The 22,681-nt window shown below is 46.9% G+C and overlaps 1 protein-coding gene across 2 annotated transcripts; it reads right to left on the reverse strand.

Annotated features, from left to right (window-relative positions):
• Window positions 1–399: 399 nt before the first annotated feature.
• On the reverse strand, window positions 400–8,961 carry Kcna1 (potassium voltage-gated channel subfamily A member 1). 2 transcript variants are annotated; one of them, XM_026788145.1, is made up of 3 exons: window positions 8,533–8,961; window positions 8,082–8,261; window positions 400–7,708 (listed from the first exon to the last, which is right to left on the reverse strand). In XM_026788145.1, exon 3 carries the CDS (start codon window positions 7,188–7,190, stop codon window positions 5,703–5,705), a length of 1,488 nt encoding a protein of 495 aa, XP_026643946.1. In that variant the 5' UTR covers window positions 7,191–7,708; window positions 8,082–8,261; window positions 8,533–8,961; the 3' UTR covers window positions 400–5,702. The 2 variants fall into 2 exon arrangements, with proteins under 2 accessions (XP_026643946.1, XP_005365319.1); XM_005365262.3 differs by having other exon boundaries at window positions 8,082–8,961.
• Between the last annotated feature and the right edge of the window lie 13,720 nt (window positions 8,962–22,681).

Genomic DNA, 22,681 nt, shown 5'->3' on the forward strand with positions numbered 1-22,681 from the left:
ACACATATGCACACACACACACACACACACATACTCCTTCTAGGGCAGGGCTGAAACACTGTTCCAATTCAAAGCAATTTCATCAAGAACAACTAATGGTTCTACTCCCTTTGGCTTCATTTCTTTGCCTTTTTCAAAACAGGATTTCCCAGCATTTGTACAGGCCATTTCTAGGGTCTGGGACCCTATCTAAACTCAACCAATGAGTTGATCGTCAAAAGGCAAGCCCAGAGCACCTCTTTGGGTGGCAGCAACTGTTCACCGGTCCCAAAGAAAATGAGATCACTCCCTGGCATCTACCTGGAGTCACCATTGTGTCATCTGAATAGATCCCAAAGCACATGGTATGAGCAGAGGGCTCCCCCCAAAAGACCAATTAAGACAAGACACAAAGAAACAGTCAAGGGATTTCCATGATAAGATCCTTAAAAATTATCTTTAATGGATGCCAAATATGAACAGATCATGAGATGACAGAACCAAGTAAAATTGCATAGATGAAAACTATGCGCATTGTTAGGTTCTCCATTCGTAACATTCCCTATCCTCGACCCGACATGGTAAAACGGTTAGGGCAAGGCGAGTGCAGGGGAGATGAGATGAGACATGTCCATAACTCAAGGAGGCAGCAACTGGCAAAGCCAAAGAACAAAACAGAACAGCATCAGCTTCAATGGTTTGTCGTCCTGAGGGTGCACTTCAAATGAATACTTCTCGACTTTAGTTTCCAGCCTCAGGAATACTTTATCTTTAATCTTAGAGGTATGTCACAGAGTCCACATCACTTATGGCTGCTGCGTCAACAGTACCTAAACAGTGCACTGAAGAAGAAAGAGACTCCTGCAAGTTTGGGAAAGGGAAGACAGCTTGTGACCTAGCATATTCTGCAAGCTCTTTTCTTGTTTTATTTTCTTTCGTCATTCTATTTTTTTTCTCTTCTTCTGTGATTTAGGAACAAAACTTTTCTAGGTCCTTTGAAGTTTCACATCACGAATTCCCTGTGAACGCCTAAATAAAAACCACTGTGACCCGGCTTAACTTCCTCAAAGCTGTCCTAGGGGCAGCGGAGGCTAACCCTTTGCTAGCACATTGGCATTCCCATGAGTCAATGAGCAAAGAGGCCATTTGCTCTCAAGGCTTTGAACCTTGTGTCTATGCCCTGAATGAGTTTGCACAGTGGCCCAAGGTAATGGACTAGTTTTGGTTAATGATTCACTTCCTGCTTGCTTCTTTACAAACGTGGTAAGTAATGTACATTCCTTGAAGATTTACCTGAGTCATTCTGGACACGTTTGCATATACCCTGAAGTCCCGTGCTACAAATGTAAATACTACTGTATCATGCCGTAGGTGGGAGTCTATCTCCTGAGATAGTTCAACCTAGCTTGTGCCCGCTCCTCCAATACTAGCTTGTTTGTCTTCTCAAAATGAATATAAATATCAAAAGGCCTCACTCTTGCTTGGAAAAAGCTGGAAGATAACGTGGTTGTTTGGCAGTTTATAGTCTTTCTAACAATTTTATGCTATGGATGGTTACCACCCACCAATTCTCACCACTCCCAGGATAAGTCATTCCTGGAAGAAAACGGGGAATTACTGTCGGCTAACGTTCCCTTTCTACTTTCTCTTCAATCCAGTCTACCAAACAAGGAACAAAACTTTCAAGTTGCTTTTTTAAAAAAAAAATGTTCTGAGGCCTCCTATATTGAGCATGAGGTTGAAAACTAATTTTTTATTGATTCTTTTAGACACTAATTTGAAAAATTTGTCACTACACCCAACATGAAGAAAATCCATTCTGGGTTGAATGTCATTTCTACTTAGGAAAATTTCTCAGCCACCACTCAGACACTTTTTTCTGTTCTACTCTCATAAGGATCAAGGCTGTGGTAGCCTCTCTGCTTCGTTTCCACCACAGTGGGATCTAAACCCACCGCACAGTTCCACTTTAGAGAAACGACTGTTCACTGACTACAATATGGGAGCAATACCTGACCTGGCGTTCTGGACTAATCCACAAACACTGCCAGTAAACAGAGGTCACTGGGCTTCAGAATTCAAGTCTCGGAGGGGAGTGAGGTGAGGGGTGTGCACACAGATGTGCACAGATGGAGAGAGGGGAGAGAAAAGCCAAACCCAGACAAACCTTTTCCTGGCTATAGTCGGTCTTCTAGAAATCTGAGGACAGAGGAAATGAATATCTTTGGTCTCTCTGATTCAGATCACTTGAAGTGAGTTAAGCACTTCAGAGATTCTGGGATGGCTAATAGCCACAGGATGACCTGACCCTTCCAAGGGCACCCTATTGAACTAGGGCTCTGCACGTTGGAAGGGCTGGGTTATGGCTATCAGTACATCATAAGTCTTCTCCTTCCAGAGAAAACGGGTATAAGCATCAGGGCATGAGCTATCAAGGCTCCGTACCTAAGAAGGGATGAAAGGTCAGGAAGTCTGGGGAAGGGAGTATGAAGTGGACCAAATGAGAGTCACTCCTTAGTAGGCAGTTTAGTAAAGTGCACCTTCAGGTCTACAAAGACATTTCAGCACATTTCAGTGTAGGGGTAAGAGCTAGGTCAAAGGTCGCATGCCTATGCTACACAGACAATCCCTGTACTCCTTGTCATCCAGTGCACAGAAATGAGCTACAGATGGATAACCAGCATCCATATCCCCCATCCACTCCAACTTCATAACAACAGCACATCCCCAAGCCCAGGCAGACCGCTTCTCCACGTGCAGCGCTTGTCCCTTGTAACATATACAGAAGAGTCAACCTGTCCAGGACACAGCCACAGAGGCAGACCAAGTGTCCAGAGACTGATCAGTCTCGGCTTCATTGTCTCATCCTCTAACCCATCCATCCCATAGTACTGAGTGGATTATTGCTGTTGGCAGAGTTCTGTTGTGTCCTAGATCTCAGAGTCAAAATAAAACTACAAGATATCCCTGGAGACTAGAGGGGGAGTTGGCATTTTTGCCCCCAACTGGAGACTTGCAAACATCAGTAGAAGACGGATGATCTAAGGTTCAAGGAATGAGCCACACATGGGAGGGGTTGATACCCTGTAGTCAGAGGTTGGGCAGTCCTTGGTCCCTCATCTTCCAGGATATGTGTTGTGTTCTCCTTGAATACCCACAAAAGTTCCACAGGGAAAGAAAATGTCCTTCTTCCTTCAGTTGAGCTAGACAGCCTGGATGTCATCATAGTTTCTCGGTTGATGGCCTCACTTCTTGTCTGAAGACTGGATGGGGGAAAGGGATGGAAGTACCAGGGAAGATTCCAGAAGAAGCCAGGCAAGGATGTAAGGCAGACAGGAGCAGGCAGCCACATGCTAAAAGCAGTATGAAGGTTCCCCACTCCAGCGTCCTTAAAAAGGCAATGAATGCCCCTCCATTGGTGAATAGCTGCTGAACTCCAGAGCCTGTGTGATATGGCGATCTTTCAACAGGACACAGAGTCCCCATCATTCTCTGGATTCAATGGCTGGGGCAGCAGCAGTCAGATGTCCAGTCAGTGAAGTGACTTTCCCATGGGACAATCATAGGCGCATCATAGGCAGTATCTATAGGAGGTTGGCCAAGAAGGCTGGCCTATGAGAGGTCACTGTGAGCCAAGTGTTCCCATAATTCGCAATGATACCCTCAAAGACCAGACTCTCAGAGATCTGCAAAGAGCTGTAGCTGTCAGGGAGAGGGTGGGGAGAAGGAACCACTGAACCAGAGGAAGCTCTGTCTGTCCAGAGTGGCCTTCCACATTCCCCAAAACATTTCTCTTGTCTTCCGATGGAAAAGAAAACAAAACAGAACAGAACAGATTTACGGTTCACTTCCTCAGTTCAAAGCTGGGTCTCAGTTCATATCCGGAGTCAGGCTGCCTAAGAGACCAAGTCCGGTAGATGGCCAGAGAGGCAGCACCCGCTGTCTCTTTCTCTTCTTTGGGGCTCTGAGGGTGGTGTGGCCTCCTCACAGTGGTGAAGTGACAAAGTGAGGATGGAAAAACAAACAAAACCAAAAAAGCGAAAGGTCTGTGCCCCAACCCTTCCTCCCCTTTGTTAAATAACTTCCCAGCTGAGTTATGGAGGCACTTTCTGCAGTTCACTGTGGGTACAGATAAAGGCACTAAGCAACTAGTAAATCAATTGGCTGAGTTTCTTCAGGGAGCCTCAAGGGGAGGGCCGAAGTCTCTATAGACTTCAAATCATGACAGCAAAAAAGAAATCACTTCTGCTCTGGGTGCATGAAGAGATAAACATTACCACTTACATCCTAGGAATGCACCAGAAACCATGCAAAATTGCACCTTTTTTTGTTTGTTTGTTTGTTTTGCTTGTATGTATGTTCAGCTAGAAAGAATGCTTGTCTTAGGTGTATTAAATATCTTGATGACTTATTTAGTTTTCCACAGTTGTCCCTTAAAGGATGGGCGTATTGGTCCTCTCTCTGCCTAGACCTGTGCAGAAGCTTCACATTTCCCTGAGCAAAGGCAGGAAAATTGACGGGAGTGTTCCCCCACCCCCAACCCCACCCACATTGTTTCTTTTTGGGCCCTCTCATCCCACAGACTTGTGAGTTTTAGTATTGTCTAATTTTTATTACTGAAACCATGCATTAATGAAGTCAAGGTACATCTTAATCAAATAGGCCATAATGCTGACTAAGAGAACATGCTTAGAGCTCCAAAAAGGGATTGTTCCCATCTGACTAACATGTGTACTTAAATACAGTACTTTAGTTGCTAAGAAAAGAGTTAATAAATGAAGGAGTGCACTTTTGGTGAATGCAAATGAAAAGGGGGCCTATATTCAGAAGAGTCAATTTCAACGTAAGCTTATCCCTAGTGTCTGGGTTAACTGTCTCGGCATGCTATTATAAAAGAAGTGTTATCAGATTCAAACATGCTTACCATTTAACTCTTGTGCTCTTGCAATAAGGAGGGTACGGTGGGAAGGTTTTACATCCACTTCTGAAGGTCAGGGGTCAGGGTGCAGGATTAGTGAGAAAAGACCTCTATTTGGATCATCTGCAGTCGAGAGAACTTAGCAGCTCTACAGATGAATCAACTCATTTAATCAAGTTACCCTTTTCTTAGAGAATAGACTAGGAGAATGGGGCAGATGGGAAATCCCAACGGACCGGGACCAGTAACAGATGTATACGTCGCTTTGAGAACCAGCCTTAATTAGTCCGGATTTTGGTTGCCTTGTATGCAATTCAGTTGATCAAAATAAAAGCATTTGTTCACTGGCCACTGAGGCTGTTACATGTTCCGCGGGGTACACTATCTGAAATGTGGTGTGCACTTTGCAAAGATTTTAGAGTGGAGTCCCATGCAAATTGGAATTTTATATTCCTAAGTGCTCAACTGATTTTAAGGTTTCTGAAAAAAAAAACTTATGCCAAAAGACTGAAAATATTTCAGTACAGGGAAAGCGTGAGTCTTGTTCCTTACAGACTCTTTAATGGACGGCACTGAAGCCAGGTTTATAAAATACTTTCTTTTCTCATTTTTAGTAAAATGAAAATAGTTTTATTTTCTTAATGGGTCTTGAAAGCTTCAGGTTTGCCACTCCCCAGACTCACAATGCAACAACGCATTGACAGGTAAAGCATCCAAAGACTAATGGTTTGTAAGGTATCTACAGTGTGGGGCAAGAGTCACCAGGGCTTTTGTTTGGGGCTTTTGCTTGCTTGCCTGTTGCTTTTTAAACATCGGTCAGGAGCTTGCTCTTATTAACGCAGTTTTGATCAGCTGTGGTGCAGTTACCAGTTCTGATATTAGCCTGTCTGTAATGGGCTATGCTATTGTTCAGATCGTCTTCAATCTCCATGTACTCAGATTTGCTGATAGTAGAGGAGCTGCGGCGGCTGAGGTCACTGTCAGAGGCTAAGTTAGGAGAGCTAACGTGGAGCAACTGAGCCTGCTCTTCCCCCTCAGTTTCTCGGTGGTAGAAATAGTTGAAATTGGACACAATGACAGGTACGGGCAGGGCAATTGTCAGCACACCAGCGATGGCACACAAGGAGCCCACGATCTTGCCTCCAATTGTCACAGGGTACATGTCACCGTATCCCACAGTGGTCATGGACACCACCGCCCACCAGAAAGCATCGGGGATACTGGAGAAGTGCGACTCAGCTTCTTCCGCCTCGGCAAAGTACACTGCACTAGAAAACAGTATGACCCCAATGAAGAGGAAAAAGATGAGCAGCCCTAACTCCCTCATGCTAGCTTTGAGGGTCTGGCCGAGGATCTGGAGGCCCTTGGAGTGGCGAGAGAGTTTGAAGATTCTGAACACCCTTACCAACCGGATGACCCTGAGGATGGCCAGGGAAGTGGCCTGCTCGCCCTTCTGATTTCCCTCCTGCTCAGCTATCTCCGTGCCCAGGGTAATGAAATAAGGAATGATGGCCACGATGTCGATGAAGTTCATGATGTTCTTAAAGAAGTCTGTCTTGCTGGGGCAGGCGAAGAAGCGCACCACCAGCTCGAAAGAGAACCAGATGATACACAAGGTTTCCACAATGAAGAAGGGGTCTGTGAAGATGTTGGAAGTATAGATGACGGTGGTGTTGTCGATGCGGTGGATGGTGCCCGTGAAGTCCTTGTCATCCTTCAGCTCAGGGAGAGTCTCCAGGCAAAAGATGACTATGGAGATGAGGATGACCATGACAGATACAATGGCGATAACCCTGGCAGGCCCTGAGCTCTCCGGATACTCAAAGAGCAGCCACACCTGGCGCTGGTACTCCTTCTCAGGTAGGGGGCGCTCCTCTTCCTTGATGAAGCCCTCATCTTCCCGGAACTTCTCCATGGCCTCCTCGCCCAACTCGTAAAATTTGATCTCCTCAGAGAACATGTCCAGGGGCACATTGACCGGCCTGCGCAGGCGGCCCCCTGACTGGTAGTAATAAAGGATGGCATCAAAGCTGGGCCGGTTGCGGTCGAAGAAGTACTCGTTCCTTAGGGGGTCGAAGTAGCGCATGCGTTTCTTTGGGTTGCCCAGCAGCGTGTTGGGGAATTGTGCCAGGGTCTTGAGCTGCGTCTCGAAGCGTAGCCCGGAGATGTTAATCACCACGCGTTCGCAGCATTCGTGGTCATCGTGGTCGGCCTGCCGTGGGTAGCTGCCATCCTGGGGGTGACCCGGAGCGGCCGAAGCCTCGTCCGCATTCTCCCCCGACATCACCGTCATGATGGAAGCAGGGTGCAGGGGTGGGAGGCCAGGAGAGAGCCCGGGGTGTGAAGGAGCGAGGGAAGAGGGGTGGGGGGGACCCAGGCGCCCCCCCCACCGGAGAGTGAGTCTCCCCCACGCTCACGGGGAGGGGCTTCAGAGCCAGGAGGTTCAGAGGTCTGCAACTTTGCTAGTTACCACCTCCCCCTCCTCCACTCTGCCTGTTACCCAATTTGGAAAGCCTGAGAGCCCCCAATGCAGCTTTATTGAGAGGTTTGGGTTTTGGGGGTGTGCTCTGTTTTTCTGTGTTGGTGAGTGGGTTTTTCTTCCTGCTCTGATTGCCTTAGCGCACACCTGCCATCATCGCTCTGGGGCTCGCCGCAGCTCCCCTCCCCTCCTGCAGCCCTCCTAGGACCCGGTGCAGTGCCAGCTCAGCAGATCCCCACGCCTGTCACCCCCTTTGCTGCTCCTTGGCTCTCCCCCCTCCTACCCCTCTTCGCCTGCCGCCTTCTAAGCTCTCACGGGGCAATCGATGGACGCTGCAGAGAAATAAAAAGTGATACGAGGGTAGAAGATCAGAAGCATTCCTATGGGACGAACCTATAGACACCGAAGAGCACAGACTACCAGCTTTTGTAGAACACACCGGACTTTTATACTGGGTTAACACATACGCACAAACAGACACACAACAGACACCCAGAAATCCAAGTTTGGAAATCTTCCATCCCACTTTTCCCCCAATGCCCAACAGCCGATCTGTTTACAACTTCGTTAAACTGGAGATCGGAAAAGCGCTTAGAGATGCTGGAGGAGCTCCGGGCCCTGGGCAGCAACCCCTCACCCTCAACCTCCCCCCACCCTGTCACCGTAACCTCGAATTCTGCAGCCCCGAACTGGGAAGCTCCCTACCTGGCCGGCCGGCTTGGCGCAGGGGCGGTGCTGAGTCGGCGGAGAGTCGGAATGCGGCAGGTCTTCACTGCAGCAGCCGGAGCGAGCCACTGCCACCTCCACAGCAGCATCCGAGAGGCACCGGGCAACTCGCAGTCCGCGTCCTTACTCTCTCAGGGGTCCGACCGTTTTATCGCGCAGCTACGGAGGAAATGTCCGTTCCCTACCCCCATTCTCACACGGTGCAGGCAACCTGGAGGCTCTGATCTCTCTCCGGTGCAGGGAGTTCCGGAAGATGCGGGGTGAAAAAGCAAAAAGGCCACCCTCTCCCGAGTCACCCAAGCAAATGGCGATAAGCAGCACTGTCGCCCCCTCCGAACACTATGGGAGCCCTTGATTCGATCCCGAGGGAGGCGGGCGGCCCAAAGCCTGGCTCTACATGGCTCTAGGGTCTCCGCACCACCGCACGAACCTCGCTCCACGGCGTGCCCGGAGCCTTCAGCAGCTCGGAGTGGGGCAGAAAGCGTGCGGCCGCAGGTCCGCACGGTCCATTTCTGGGCGCTGCAAGATCAGCAGAAACCTGAGAAAGCGCCTGGAATGCGGAGCAGCGATTGGCCCACCCGGGCGTGGGTTGGGGAGGGCGGGGGAGGGCAGGAGCGAGGAGGTAGATGGAAAATATGAGGGGGTGGTTTGGCAGAGGGGGGTTGTCATTCAGTTCCCATCCTTGCCAGCACAGCTTTTCTTCTTTTTCCCTCCTCTCCTCCTCAAAAAGCCCACCACCAACTCCTCTTCCCCGGTGGCCCGCAGCTCCGCCCACGCACGGCCCTTAGCTGCGCGCGCGACCTTCCCCGGGAATTTCACATTGGAGATGGTCAGGTCCGACGCAATGCAGGCGGTGATGTCCCTGGCAGAACTCCTTGGACCGGTCTGCTTTGGATGCAGTCACACAAGCAATTCTCCGGCATCCCGCTCCTCGTCGCCACCCCGCCCCTCCCCCAGGGGCCTCTCTGTCCAGCCCACCCTACTTTCTCCCTTCCCCAACCTCCAAGTCAGCCGCACTCTGAAGGGTGCAGAGTTTGGTTAGAGCCCTACAGTTGAGGATCCCCGGGATTCATCCACGTAGTGTTACTGCGAGAAGGTGGTACTAAGTGTCTGTTCATCTTGAACCTACCAGAGGGAGCTGAAGTTTTCTTACAGTCAAAATATTCTGAAATGCAGAGAATATTATGGGGGGCGGTGGGCGAAGATGTCGTGGGTTTGTGGATTGTCTGCCAACTTGGTGCTAATTGGAACAAACCTGAGAAGAAGCAAGTCGCCCATTTGTCTCCCATCCTCCGTCCTGCCTCCCGCACGCTCCATCCACCCACTCAGTGACTCTCTGCCCCCTCAGGACCACTTTCTAGGCTCTGGACATATTCGCGCAAGGGTCCCTACAGAAGCTCAGGGCAGTCTGAACTGGGGACCTGCGCGGCGTCCCCAGAGGCATTGTGCCTGGGAGATTGGGAGGAGGCAGCCAGCAACTCTGGTCCTTCCAGCTGCCTCTGAGCAGCCCGCAAGAACCCAGAATCGCCGCTGATTGGTTCCTCGCCCGACCTTCGCACCGCCCCTTCGCACCACCGAGGCTCGCGTCGCCTCCCGCCCACACCACCCACCACTTTAATCAAAGCCAATGATCGCATCCTCCTGGCTCTATTGTGGCTAGTGAAAGGCAGGGGACTTTACAAGGATCCCGGGGATACAGCTAGTTAAATCCCTCCTCCAGATTCAGAGCCCGGCTTTCCTTTCAGAAAAATAAGTGTTTGTTCTCTGCTCTCCTCTAGATTCCGACCTTGGCTTTTCTTCGATGAACAGCAAGTTCTATAGCACACTACTTCTTCCCACCTTAAACTCCACCCAGTGCACGCTGGTTCCTCCATCCCAGAAACTCCATGCCCTCCCCTTCTTCTGCACTGAAGCTCTATTGGTGAAAGAAAAAAAAAAAGTAGTAAATGCGAGGCTCTACCATGAAATGCCAAGTACTGTGGTTTGGTGGCGACTGCAGCTCGAATCTCACTATGAGCCTGCTGCGTGTAACAAGCTTTGCCTGGTCATGTCCTAGCAGGGCACGCCCGTCTCTCTTCCCCATTCTTCAAGAGTTTCACTGCGGTGTTCTCCCACTTCTTCCTGCTCCTGAATCCTAGTTTCGTGCGCATGGCCTGGTCCTGACGCATCCCTTATTGGAAAAGTGTCTCAGACGGCATAGGATCCCAATTCATAAATTCAGAGCTGTATATGATACCTGGGTCCTCCACATGCCTAGTAGATGTTATTAAAGTGGGACTTGAACCTCCAAGGAACTGGGGAAAACGTTTTGGAGATAAGAATTCAGCATTTTTCACATGAATCCTTGGCTGCTAGGGATCTGAAGGCACTCAAGCATTCAACAGAAGTTTTCTCTGTCTCAACTATGTGCCAGGCACGTCCTAGACTGTGTGGTCAGACAAGACACACAGGTCCCAGAGGACAGAGCGCTTACATTCAACGGGAGGCACAGACAATGAATCAATAAACCTAGAAAGTAGGTCCAGTACTAGTATGGGTTTACAGACAAGCAGGCCCCTTTCTGCAGAGGGATGAATAGAAACCCAAAATAGGGACCGATGGATAAAAGAGCAGACTGATAGATGTATGAACAAATTTTAAAAAAAAGACAGGAAAGACCTTAGGAAACAAAGGTCATCATGGGCAGAAAGAAATTAAATTACCCAGGAAGAAGGCTGGCGGTTGGATCATTCAGGGGTCCTTGCGTGTCAGGAAGGGGTGATCATTTTATTTGGGTTTTAATGTGAAGATGCTGAAAGACATGCATCAGTGTGACAATACAGAACGTTTGTGTTGGGGAGGATGTTGTCCATTTGTTTGCATTTGTTATTGTTTGAAATGGCACCACACTGAAGCTCAGGCTGGCTGCAAAATCATAGCAACCCTCCTGCCTCAACCACCCTAGTTTGGGGATTCCAGGCATGAGGCATCACACTCTGCATTGCTTTGTTTAACTCTTTAAAATATTTTATTTTTCATTTATGTTCATTTAGTTGGGGGTCGCATGTATGAGGTCAGAGGACAATTTAGAATCAGTTTTCCCCCTCTGTTATGAGAACCTCAAGAATCAAGGACAGGTGGTCAGGTTTGGTGGCGAGCACCTTTACCCACTGAGCCATCTCATCAGCCCTGCTTTGGAGTTTTAAAAAATTACAAGAATTATTGGAAACAGGACACTGGCATGGTAGGGTCACGAGCAGTGCTATCTTAGACTAGAGAGCATGCTGGAAAGATCTCGGAATTGCCTTATGTTTTCAGAGGAAGTGGAGTGGGGATAGGGGGAGAAAAGGGGTTCACCAATGTCACCCAGGCCTGTGGCCTCAATAACTGGACAGGTGCTAATATCATGTACTAGGATAGAGTCTGAGTTCATTTCTCCCCCATCTGAATGGGAAGCCTGGAACTTTCTACGTGCCCCTCTTATTGCCTGGCATGTTCTCCTCATCTAACTATCTCCACTGTAGACACTAACGAAAGAACCAACTCTGCAGGCAGCCACAGTTTGCTTGTAAGGGTTGCCACACTGCAGTGAGTGGTACCGGCTTCCCCAAAACTACAAAAAGAGCTGCAGAGAGCCAAGCAGGCATCTGGAAGTAAAATATTGTCTCAGTAAACAGGTGGAACCTGACCTTATATGGGATGCTAGCTAGGATGGAACTGAAGAACCTGTCTACCTTTGTTCTTCTCAAGGCCAACCGGCCACGTGACCCAGCCACAGACCTCTGTGTTCACAAAACAATGGCCAAGGCGGTAGGTTGTTGCTTTGTCCCCACCTCCCTCGCTTCCATATTTCCATGACTTGGGACCACAGCAGCTACTAACCATTTAGCCCATGGGTCTTGTCTCTGATAATGCTACACGGGGACCTTCACTGAGGCTGGGGAATGAAAGCTTGTCTGGGACATGTTCAATCGGAGATGACAGTGAAATATACACGACAGGCATGCATTAAGTCAGAGAGGTGGAGCTCAGTAGAGTGGGTTTCTCGTCCGTCCGCAATGATGACATCTGGGCTGTCACAACCCAAACCATCTCCATCCCTTGTCAAGGTCACCTTCAGTTGAGGACTGTGAGAAGAAGAGGTCCTCGGGAAGAGCCCTTGAGCTTGAGCATAAAGAGACTGGAAATGTGTTTGCATCTTGTGCTCCAGGACACTCTAATGCCAGGAGACCGGTTTTAAAAAAAGAAAAAAGAAAAGAAAAAGAAAAAGCCAGTAAATGGTCAGAGAGCAACTGGGCAGCGTAAGCAAGGAGAGCATGGGGCTTCTGGAGCCAGATGAAAATTTGTGTTTCCAAAAGAATGGGATCAACCAAGTGTTGGGTGCTGCTAACATGGTAAGGAGAATGAGGAACTGGGATGTACTGCCAGCTTGGAGATGAACAGCCAAAAAAAAAAAATAGAGGGAGAGATGATAGCAGGAGGTAAAAACGACTCTGGGTTTTGGATGTCAAGAGAAACAGAGGGTGGGGTAGCGGGCTGAAGGAAAATGGAGGGTAACAAGCCTTTCGCAAAAGATAAGCACTATTACAATACATTTGTATGCTAATGGGAATGATTCAGTAGAAAAGGAAAGATCGTTGATGCAGAAGAGGAAAATTAGAGCGTGTAATTGAGAAGGAAGAGGGAGAATGGGATCTAAGATGAAAATACCCAATTGGCCTTGGGAGAGGACAGTTATTCTACAAAAAAAAAAAGAGGGAAGGATGAGGGGCATGGAAGAGGGGGTGGGGCTGTGCACAGTTGAGAAAGGTAACTGAATAAATGTGGTTGTCGACATTTTGGACATCATTTCCACCGTCAGAAAAAATCTCTGCAGGAAGCAAGTCCTACCCACCTAGGAGAATGAAAGGAGCTGTTTGGGGGATGAGGGAAGCAACGCCAGGGGCTGCCTGTGGTGAAGCAATCAGTCCTGGCTTGTTTGACAGAAACTTGGATGTGAGTTGACACAGAATTAGTCCTGATGATCTTTTACGAAAAGATGTGTCACTAGCTCTAAATATAGCCTCCTTCTTGGATTGTTTTCTTAATTGTCACGAAGTGGCAGTGAAGAAGTTGTCTCACCGGGAAGGGGTGTCCGTGAGGACTCACTCCCACCCTGCTGAGGGCAGTGCCACAGCAAGGAAATCGCCAGGCTCTTTGGGCTTCATCTATCGGCACAGCTTTGGGAAGTACCTCCAGACAGAGTCAAGGCGGAGCTGTAAACAGTTATATAGAATTACTAGGGGTCAAAAAGAAAAGCATGGAAGTCACTGACGCCAAGATGACAGGGAGCAACATATTTGGTCACAGGGATCCTAGATTTTTTTTTCCTTTTGTTAACATTTGTGATTGTTGTTGAAGGCCCTGAAGCCCCAAGGGCCATGAAGGAAAGCTAGTTATGGGAGAAAGGGTTCATTTTGCTTACAGATCACAGTCTGTCATCAAGGGAAGATGAGCCAGGAACTCAAGGCAGGAGTTTGAAGCAAAGACCATAGAGGATTGTTGCTTATTGGGTTGCCCAGCTATTATTCGTATACAACTAAGGTCCCTGTCCAGAAATGACACCAATCTCAGAGAGCTGGGGCTCTTCACATCAGTCATCAGGAAAGTACCCCACAGATATGGCCACAAGGCAATCTGATGAAGGCAAGTCCTCTGCTGAAGTTCCTCTTCTGAGGTATGCCAAGTTGACAACCAACGTCAGCCACCATAGCCACCTAAACATCTAACATTTCCACCCCTTGTTTAACAATAAGGAAGTGAAATTTTGCATCTGTTAAGTGCAGCAACTATATCACAGGCTGCCATAAGAAATCAAATTCTGATGAGTGCTGGGTACCGAGTTCATGCTCACCAAAACACCATCTCCCTAAACAAGAAGCCCAATAGCTCAGGAAAAGCAGTACTTTTCATGAGCCTTTAGTTTACACTCACAGGGACAGAACATTTCCTACATATGCAAGAATTAGAAGAAAAAGCAAATGCTAACTCTATCATCAAGAGTTGCTACAGGAACTTTTAAAATTCAACCACCTCATAATAAGTGACACAGGACTATTTCAACATAGGCTAAAACATGTGTCCCTCTTATTTATGAACATGTATTGTATATGTATATTTAGTTGTATACTTATTATGTGATATAGATATATATGGTACAGACAGAAGTGCATGGGTGACAGCCCTGGACAATGGTGATCTTTTGGAAGGAGAGGAAATGAATCCTGTACGTCTATGTTTCTTCCTAGTGGCACTTTCCAGAAACCATACAGAGAGAAAGAACATAAGCAAGGGCTGCAGATCTCCCTGAGCTGGAGACTGGACTCTGCAGAGGCAACAGTGACCGAAAGTCATGAGGGGAAGCATGAGAAGAAGAAGAAACCTTGCCACTAAAAGGAAAGATCAGGGATCACCTGCAGGGCTGCCCATTTAATTCTGCTGCTCCGTGATAACTATCCTGGTGTGAATTCAAAGTTGATGGGGCAGAGTTATTAGTCATCTTAAAGGAGCCAATGCAGTTTCCTCCAGGGAACTCCCAGAGACTCTGTACAGTTAGAAAGGATGTTTGACAAAATTCAAGCATGCATTCACGATTAAAAACAAAGCAAAGGAAGCTTTTCCAGGATGCGAAGGAACTTCCTCAACCTAATGAATGACATCACCACCAGCAAACACCACTCTTGGAAAGGCTGACTGCTTTTCTGTGGAACGAGGCATAAATGTGTTCCCCCTCCTTATTTAACAGTGCATTAGAGGTCCAAGACAGTGCAGCAAAGAGAAATAGAAGACGTATGTGCTGGAAAGGAAGGAGGGAAATTGCCGTTGTTTGTAGATAGCACAATTGTAGGTGTGGGAAATCTACTTGAGCTTCTAAGTGAATTTAGTAAGCCTACAGGTTCAGTGTCAAATGTAAAAATCAATATACCTTTGCCCTTTATAATAAAATTAAAGCAAATAAAAGAGATTCATATAATAATTTGTATTTTATATAAGACCTGTTCATGGAAGATTATAAAGCATTCTTGAGAAAAATGAAGATATACCACAGAAAGAGATACCATGATTATGGACTCGATCCTGTCAGACTGTAGATTCTTCCCAGACCGATTAGAACTCTCAACACAATCTCAGATTGGTCCTAAAATCAAGCTGATTTTAAAATGTATAGGAAAATACAAAGGGCCTAAAATAGTTTTAAAAGTGCAAAAAAGAACTGAGTTTCAGGATTTACATTATGATGCGCTGAGTGCCCGTGTTGTATAAGGAAAGACATACAGCGTCATAGATGCCCAGAAGTCAACACATTCCCAGGTGCTCAATAGATTGGCAACAAAGATACCAAGGTAACCCAATCGGGAAAATATAATTTCTCAACAAACAGACCCATGATAATTGGGTATCTATAAATCTTCACATGTATCTCAGGCCTTCAAAACTGTGCAGTTCTCCAGAAGAAAATAAGAAAATTGTTACGACTTGAAGAAAAGGACACAAGCCATGAAAAGAAAAACTGAGACATCAAACTTCATAAAAATGAAAAGTTAAAACTTCATGCTCTTTCTAAACAACAACAACAAAACCCTGGTAAGAAAATGAAAAGCCAGTCACAGACTCAGAAAATACCCACAGCATGAAAGGACTCATATTCCAACCTAGATGGAATCTCACAGCTTAATAAGAAGGCTGTACAGTTAAGTGACTGGGGAGCTGGGGAAGATGGCTCAGAGGTCAAGAGCAATGGCTGCTCTTCCAGAAGGCCAGGGTTTAACTCCCAGAATCCACGTGGCTGTTCACAACCCTCTGTAACTCCAGTTCCAGTGGATCCAATGTACTTCACTGGCCTCTGTGGGCACAAGGCATGCATGTGGTGTACATAAACAGTCAATAAATTCATATACATAAAACAAAATAAAATATATTAAATCTTAAAAAAAATAAAGCTGTTGGAAGATTGAAGAAAACATTTTTTTAAAAATCACACCATGGTTGGGCGATGGTGGCACACGCCTTTAATCCCAGCTCTCAGGAGGCAGAGGCAGGCAGATCTCTGTGAGTTCGAGACCAGCCTGGTCTACAAGAGCTAGTTCTAGGACATGCTCCAAAGCCACAGAGAAACCCTGTCTTGAAAAACCAAAGGAAAAAAAAAAAAGAACTTCTGAAAAAAAAAATCACACCATGTTTCCACTCATATGACGTCATGAATCAAACAGACATGAACCAATTGTTCCTTCTTTCTAAGTGAGGGCATTGTCTACGGAGGTGACTTGAGAAGATATGGGGAGTTCTACATCTTGACTGTGGTGGTGGGTACCTAAATCAGTCAAAATTAGTATATTAGTGTACTTAAAATGAGTATCTTTGTTGTATATAAGTGATAAATAAGTTAATCTTAGAAACGCTCTCAGGACTGGAGAAACGGCTCAGCAGTTACAGAGCATTAGCTGCTCTTGCAGAGGACCTGGTTCAGTTCCCAGCACCCACACGGTGGCTCACAACCACCTGGAACTCCCTAGGGAATCCAGTACCCTATTCTAGCCTCCTACGGCAGCAGATATGTACATGATGGACAGGCATGCATGCAGACAAAATACTCACGTACATAAGATAAAGATAAATAAATCTTTAAAGAGACTTGGTCAAAACCACATATTGATGTGGCAGAAGCGTCTTAGGAACTTTAGTGAACTTTAGGAGTTTAACCCAGGAAGACTTTACATTCTATCTCCTATCACTGCCCGAGAGCATTGGTGACGGTGCAAACCCTGTCCTAATCCTTAAAGGAAATAACTCAGTCTTTTTTTTTAACCATCAGGTGGGTTTTAGTTTTGTCTTACACCATTGACAGATTGGAGAGTTCTTCCTTTCTTAAAAAGTCCCTTCTGTGTCTGTTTGTTTTTACCCCCATCACAAATGTTTATCCGATTTTGTTGAATAGCTCTCCTGACTCTGTGGAGAGCCTACTGGGAGTCTTCCAACAGAGTGCATGGGATTGACTTGAAGAAACTACTGTGAGGTGTCAGTATAAGGAATCGTGTGTGTGCAAGGCTAGAGGGATATTCTGCCTTCCCAGGGCCACTGGGGAAATGGGAAATGCCTCAATCACGTGATACACCAAAGACTATGCCAGAACTCAAGGTCAAAGCCGAGGTGTGGAAACAAGTGAAGAGACAATCCCCACATAATGTAACACAGTCTTCAGTGGGAAGGCCAGGCGTCTTAGGAAGAGTGGGCCCCTACCTGGGGTCTGCAGAGGAGAGAACAGTTCTCAGGGAAAGTCACCAGAAAACAAGAGACATAGTGGGTGGTAGGTATGGTGGCTGAGGAGTCCCATAAATCAAAACAGCAGCACACTGTGAGGTTTAGCTGACCAGTACATAGCAGGCTCAGACTAACGGACAAAACCCGGACGTTAGGGGTAGAGCTGGAGGGCAAAGCCCACGGAGCTGAATGGTGAGTGTCCAGAGGACTCTGCAGGAGCCAGATCAGGAAGCCACCTGTCACCAGTTGAGGTGGGGCCTGATCGGCCTCCTTCTTAGTGTCCAAACAGAACTCCCTTCTGCATACCCATGTGCCTGAAAAGAAGCCCTCTGCTCCAGGGGATCTCATCCAGAAACTTGTGTGGGAGCCAGGGCCAGCTGGGGATATCTGACAAAATGCCTGCAGGAGGTCTTCAAGGAGCCATGTCTTTGGTGAGAAAAAGCCATAGGGAATTTGCTTTCTTTATACTCTCTGGATGCCACATCGTAATGAGTCATTGTTCTATTAATGCTCTTGTCAAACTAGATGATTAAGCCAATACTGATGATGTCATCATAGCCAAGAGAGGGGGAGAAGCTTGGAATCCAATGACATCAATAAGTGGCTGAATCAGTCATCCACAAGCCTTCCTACCATGACATCGTATTAGGAATCTGAGAACTGTCCCTTGTCATGCCATTAGGGCTGAGTTTGCTCGTGACATTCAAGCAGCAATGTCTCATTAAAGATTTCAAGTGAGATGGGAGTGGAATTCAACAGTACGGCACCCATCTGATGGATGTGAAGCCATGGGCCCCAGCTTCATTACTGATAAGGCAAAAAAGCTCCAATGCAGAAGCCTACAAAATATCGTGAATATCTAGAGAAGTGATTTGGAAGAAGAAGCTGTGTCAGAATACTTTCTGGTGATGAGGGTGACTTCAAATGGCTTAAGGAGAGAGAGGGGAGGTGCAGAGAGAGGCAGAGAAGCTAAGAAGCTGAGCATGTTGAGACCAAGTCTTCAGGGATGTGATCCAGCATCTTAGTGCTGTTTTATCCAGGGTACATACTTTTTCTTCTGCCTCTCTCCTTTTCCTGTCCTTGATGATGATTTTACTCTCTTTATTGTATGTTTCCAAGGTGACCACCATCACATCCTAAGGATCTACACTTTCTGTCAGATGAGCACCAAGTTCATTTCTCTCTTAGCTTATAGAGGAAAACGAAGCCCTTCTGGGAATCAGGTAAAGTAGAGACACATCAAGAGGTAGCTACCAATAAACACTGGTTATTGACTTAGACAGCAGTTTCGGTGCAGAAGTGGATATAGGTGACATTTGTACAAGTGAAGGCAGTGGAGTGAGAGAGAGGTTGCATGGTCAGTTGTCACTGTTTGAAGACGCTTGGAACTAGAGAGCAGGAGAGAGATGGAGGGCATGTGTAAGGAAGTTCACTTTTAAAAATCTATGTATAAGCCGGGCGATGGTGGCACACGCCTTTAATCCCAGCACTCGGGAGGCAGAGGCAGGCAGATCTCTGTGAGTTCGAGACCAGCCTGGTCTACAGAGCTAGTTCCAGGACAGGATCCAAAGCCACAGAGAAACCCTGTCTCAAAAAAACCAAATAAAATAAAATAAAATAAAATAAAAATCTATGTATATATGTGTGAGGTAATCTTCATTGTCAACTAGACGAGTTTTAGACAACAGCCTTCAACATCTGTGAGAGTGTTTCCGGAGAGGTTTAATGGAGGAGCGAAAACCAACACCGAATTCTGAGTGGCATCATCCCGTCAGCTAAGGTCCCAGGCTGAAAAAGAGAGAGGGAGAAAGAAAGCAAATGAAGAATGAGCATCTGTCACTCTTCACTTCCTGCCACCTCCTGCCACCACGTCTTCTATGCCATGATGAGCCGTTACTTCTCAAACCATAAGCCACAAATGAAACTTTCCTTCCTGAAGTCGTTTCCCTTCATCGTTTGGTCATAGCACTAAGAAGAGTAGCTGATGCAGTAGAAGCGTCTTAAGATGCGTAAATGCAAGAGAACGGGTGGAAAACAAAGCAGAACATAGCTGAAGGGCCAGGGGAGAAATGGGGTCCCTCTGGGATCTCTGGGAGTAGCAAGCAGGGGAATCTAGCTCACAACTGGATCAACTAACCTTCAGGAGGGGCAAGGCAACGGTCTCACTGTGGTGACTGAGGCAGTGAAATGAGAAGTAGGGAATGCATGGCCACCTCAAGTGGGCAAATGGATCTGGAGGGAGACCTGGGAGACCTGGAGTTTCCACCGGATCTCTGAAGTGGTGTTATCTCCTGACAGGCAGATAGGAAGATCCCATGAAAGGTGGAAGACAGACCCTAGGAAGAACGAAAGAAATAATAGATTAGGAAAGAGTGAGGGCTGTATCATCTAGAAGACATGTATCATACCATTGCCATGGTAACGTTATCCTATGCACCAACACGAATCCAGCAGTATCTGATGGCTGGAATCATTTAACTCTTTAACTCTCTACTAGATTGGTCTACCCTCCTCATTTAAGCCTCTCTGGAAACACTCTCATGGATAACCCACAGAGGTGTCTCCTAGATGGACATTAAATGTAGCTAAGGAGACAATAAAGATTAGCAATCAGACCCCTGAAGAGACTTTCCAATACACTCTGATGCCAACTCAAGTGGAAACCCGAGAGTCCTTTCTCTCCCCAGTGACTCCCTCACTCTTTGTCCACCCCACAGGCACATCCTGACCTTCCTGGGGCAGGTTAGGGAGACTGTTTGTCCCTTTGCCGAGTCCCACGTTCTTATCACTGTAGGACACTAATGGGGTCCATAGAAGGGCTCTTAAGATAACGGGAGGCTTCTCTATGGACCCATTTCCCATTTGAAGAAATAATCCACATGTGAGAATGGGCAGAATGAAAATATTGAAAAGGTATGTGCAGATGATCCCAAAAAGGCACTGTAGACCTAAGAAAATCATCCTCAGGATATGTGTGCTTTGTGAGTTTTTTCTCAAAAAAAAAAAAAAAGCATCTTAAGTGTAGAAAAGGATGTTACATATATTGATAATTTTTAAAAGAAGTGTTAAAATGCTGCAGATATCCAAAAAGCATAAAAAGATCAAAGCATGAAGACATAGTTTATAATCTCTGCTATGACTTGAAGGTCTCCAAAGCTCATGTTGATGTTCACGGCTGGGAAACAGTCTTAAGAGGTGAAACATTACAGGTCATGAGAGTTCTACCCTCTTGAATGGGTTGATGCTCTTAGTCGTGAACGGGTTAGTTAATACAGGAGTAAGTGCTGAGTTTAGAACTGGGGATGTGGCTCAGTGGTAGAGTTGGTGGCAGTGTTCTGCAGGCAAAAACTCTAAAACCTCTGGGAGTTTAATTCCCAGTACTGAATAACAGTGCCCCAGTTTGCTTTGCATTGTTGTGATAAAGACCAAAAGCAACTCGGGCATCCAGGGCTTATTTCCTCTTACACTTCCCAGATCACCTTCTATCCCTGAGGGAAGTCAGATCACCTTCTATCCCTGAGGGAAGTCAGGGCAGGAGCGGGAAATGGGAACCTGGATGCAGGAGCTAAAGCAGAGACCAAAGAATGCTGCTTACTGGTTTGCTCTGTGGGTCCTGCTTGTTTGTGCAACCCAGGGCCACTTACCCAGGGGTGACACTACCCGCAGTGGGATGGGCCTTCCAGTATCAACCATCAATTAAGAAAATTCCCCCCCCACACACACACACTTGCTTACGGGCCAGTCTGATGGAGGCATTTTCTCAACCTCTTCCCAGGTGACTGCAGCTTCTGTGGAGGTAACAAAAACCTAGCAAGCACTAACAGTATGGCTGATTTGAGTCCTCCCTCTTCAGCATGTTGTTTTGCCCTTCTGCCCTGCTACATGACAAAGGTCCCCACTCACGTGCCAGCGTTGGGTAATCAGGGCCAAGTTCTGGTCCAACTTACCTCTCAAATTTGTGTTCTCGGGGACTCCGCCCTCCCACCCCCTGCCCCAGTACTGTGAGCCAAATCAGCTTCGATATTTTATAAATGGCCAAGTCAAAGGTTTCTGTCAAAACAGCACAGAACACGGAGTCATTCCAAAACAAAAAGTATATAATCCGGGTCGTAATTCATACAGGTAATCACAACACTCAGGTGATGGAGGCAGAAGTACTGCAGTAAGTTCAAGGCCAGCCTGGGCTACAAGTTTCAGGAAAGCCTTTGTCTCAAACAAATGAAAAAATGACATTAAATAAGCAATAAGAATGGCGTGGAGTCTCTCAAAAGTCTCTGAGTACATGTCCTGTGACCTTGACCTTTGAACCGTCCATCCCGTGGCTCAGCAGTCCCGAATGTCTTCAGAGATAGAGTTAGTTCATACGTCCCTGAAAGCTCACTTCTGGGCTGTATACATGAGATATGTTTCCTGCTGCTCCCTGCCGGTGCCTTTAGCCACACTTCTGTGAGTTCAGGTCAGAGCTGAATTTCTGTTCCTCATCACACAGGCTGCAGGGTGAGGGCCTCACGGTCACAGGTGGCTGTTGACAATCTCATCACACAGGGAACAGACATGTCCACCACCACAGGAAGTCTTATCAGACAAAGCACCCTCTGAGAAACTGGCCTGGGGTCACCCCGGGCCACCAGTGAGCTCACAGCAGGCAGCACGGTTTGTGTGTCTGTAAGAATTATCTTTTTGTCTCTAGTCTACAGAGCAGTACACTGGATGCAAAGGCCCTGTTTGCTCTGCCACAACTCTTGCTGTGACTGGGGAAGGCGGCGTCTCCTACAGGGCACAATGGCTCCTCTCAGAAGGATTCCCAGAAGAAATTCCACTCTGGGTCAGACACAGCTCTGGTTCCCCTAAATTTGGGTGGTTTTCGTGGTGTGGTCACGGTGGATCTGGAAGCCGATGTCATCATGACTTTATTGTCCTTAGGTGAATGTTGTGCCAGGTTTGAAACCATCTCCCAGTCATCAAACAGGTCACCACAGTCTCTCCCCCCTCTCCTCTCCCTTTCCCACCCTCCGCTCTCCGTTTTTTTCCTTCCCTCCCTTGAGTGTGCGTGGGGGGCGGGGGACATTTTCTGAACTCATTTCCTCCAAAATTTATGGTGTAGTTTGTATTTTTTTTTAAAAAAAGAAATGTTGTAGCTTTTCTCAACACAGATGTGAAGGACAAGTAAATAAACGCAGGATGGTACACATGCCAGCATAGTTCTAGGTGCACAACCATCTGTCGTTCCCAACTCCAATGCTGTCCCCTCTGTGGAGCCACGCTGTTGAGCACAGACCTTGATATATATATATATATATATA

Source organism: Microtus ochrogaster, unplaced genomic scaffold (assembly GCF_000317375.1).
Source record: "Microtus ochrogaster isolate Prairie Vole_2 unplaced genomic scaffold, MicOch1.0 UNK1, whole genome shotgun sequence".
In the NCBI taxonomy this organism is placed as follows: domain Eukaryota; kingdom Metazoa; phylum Chordata; class Mammalia; order Rodentia; family Cricetidae; genus Microtus; species Microtus ochrogaster.

What these genes read in the sequence shown, in the direction of transcription:
- Kcna1 (XM_026788145.1), bottom strand. Translation starts at nt 7,190, where the DNA reads ATGACGGTGATGTCGGGGGAGAATGCGGACGAGGCTTCGGCCGCTCCG.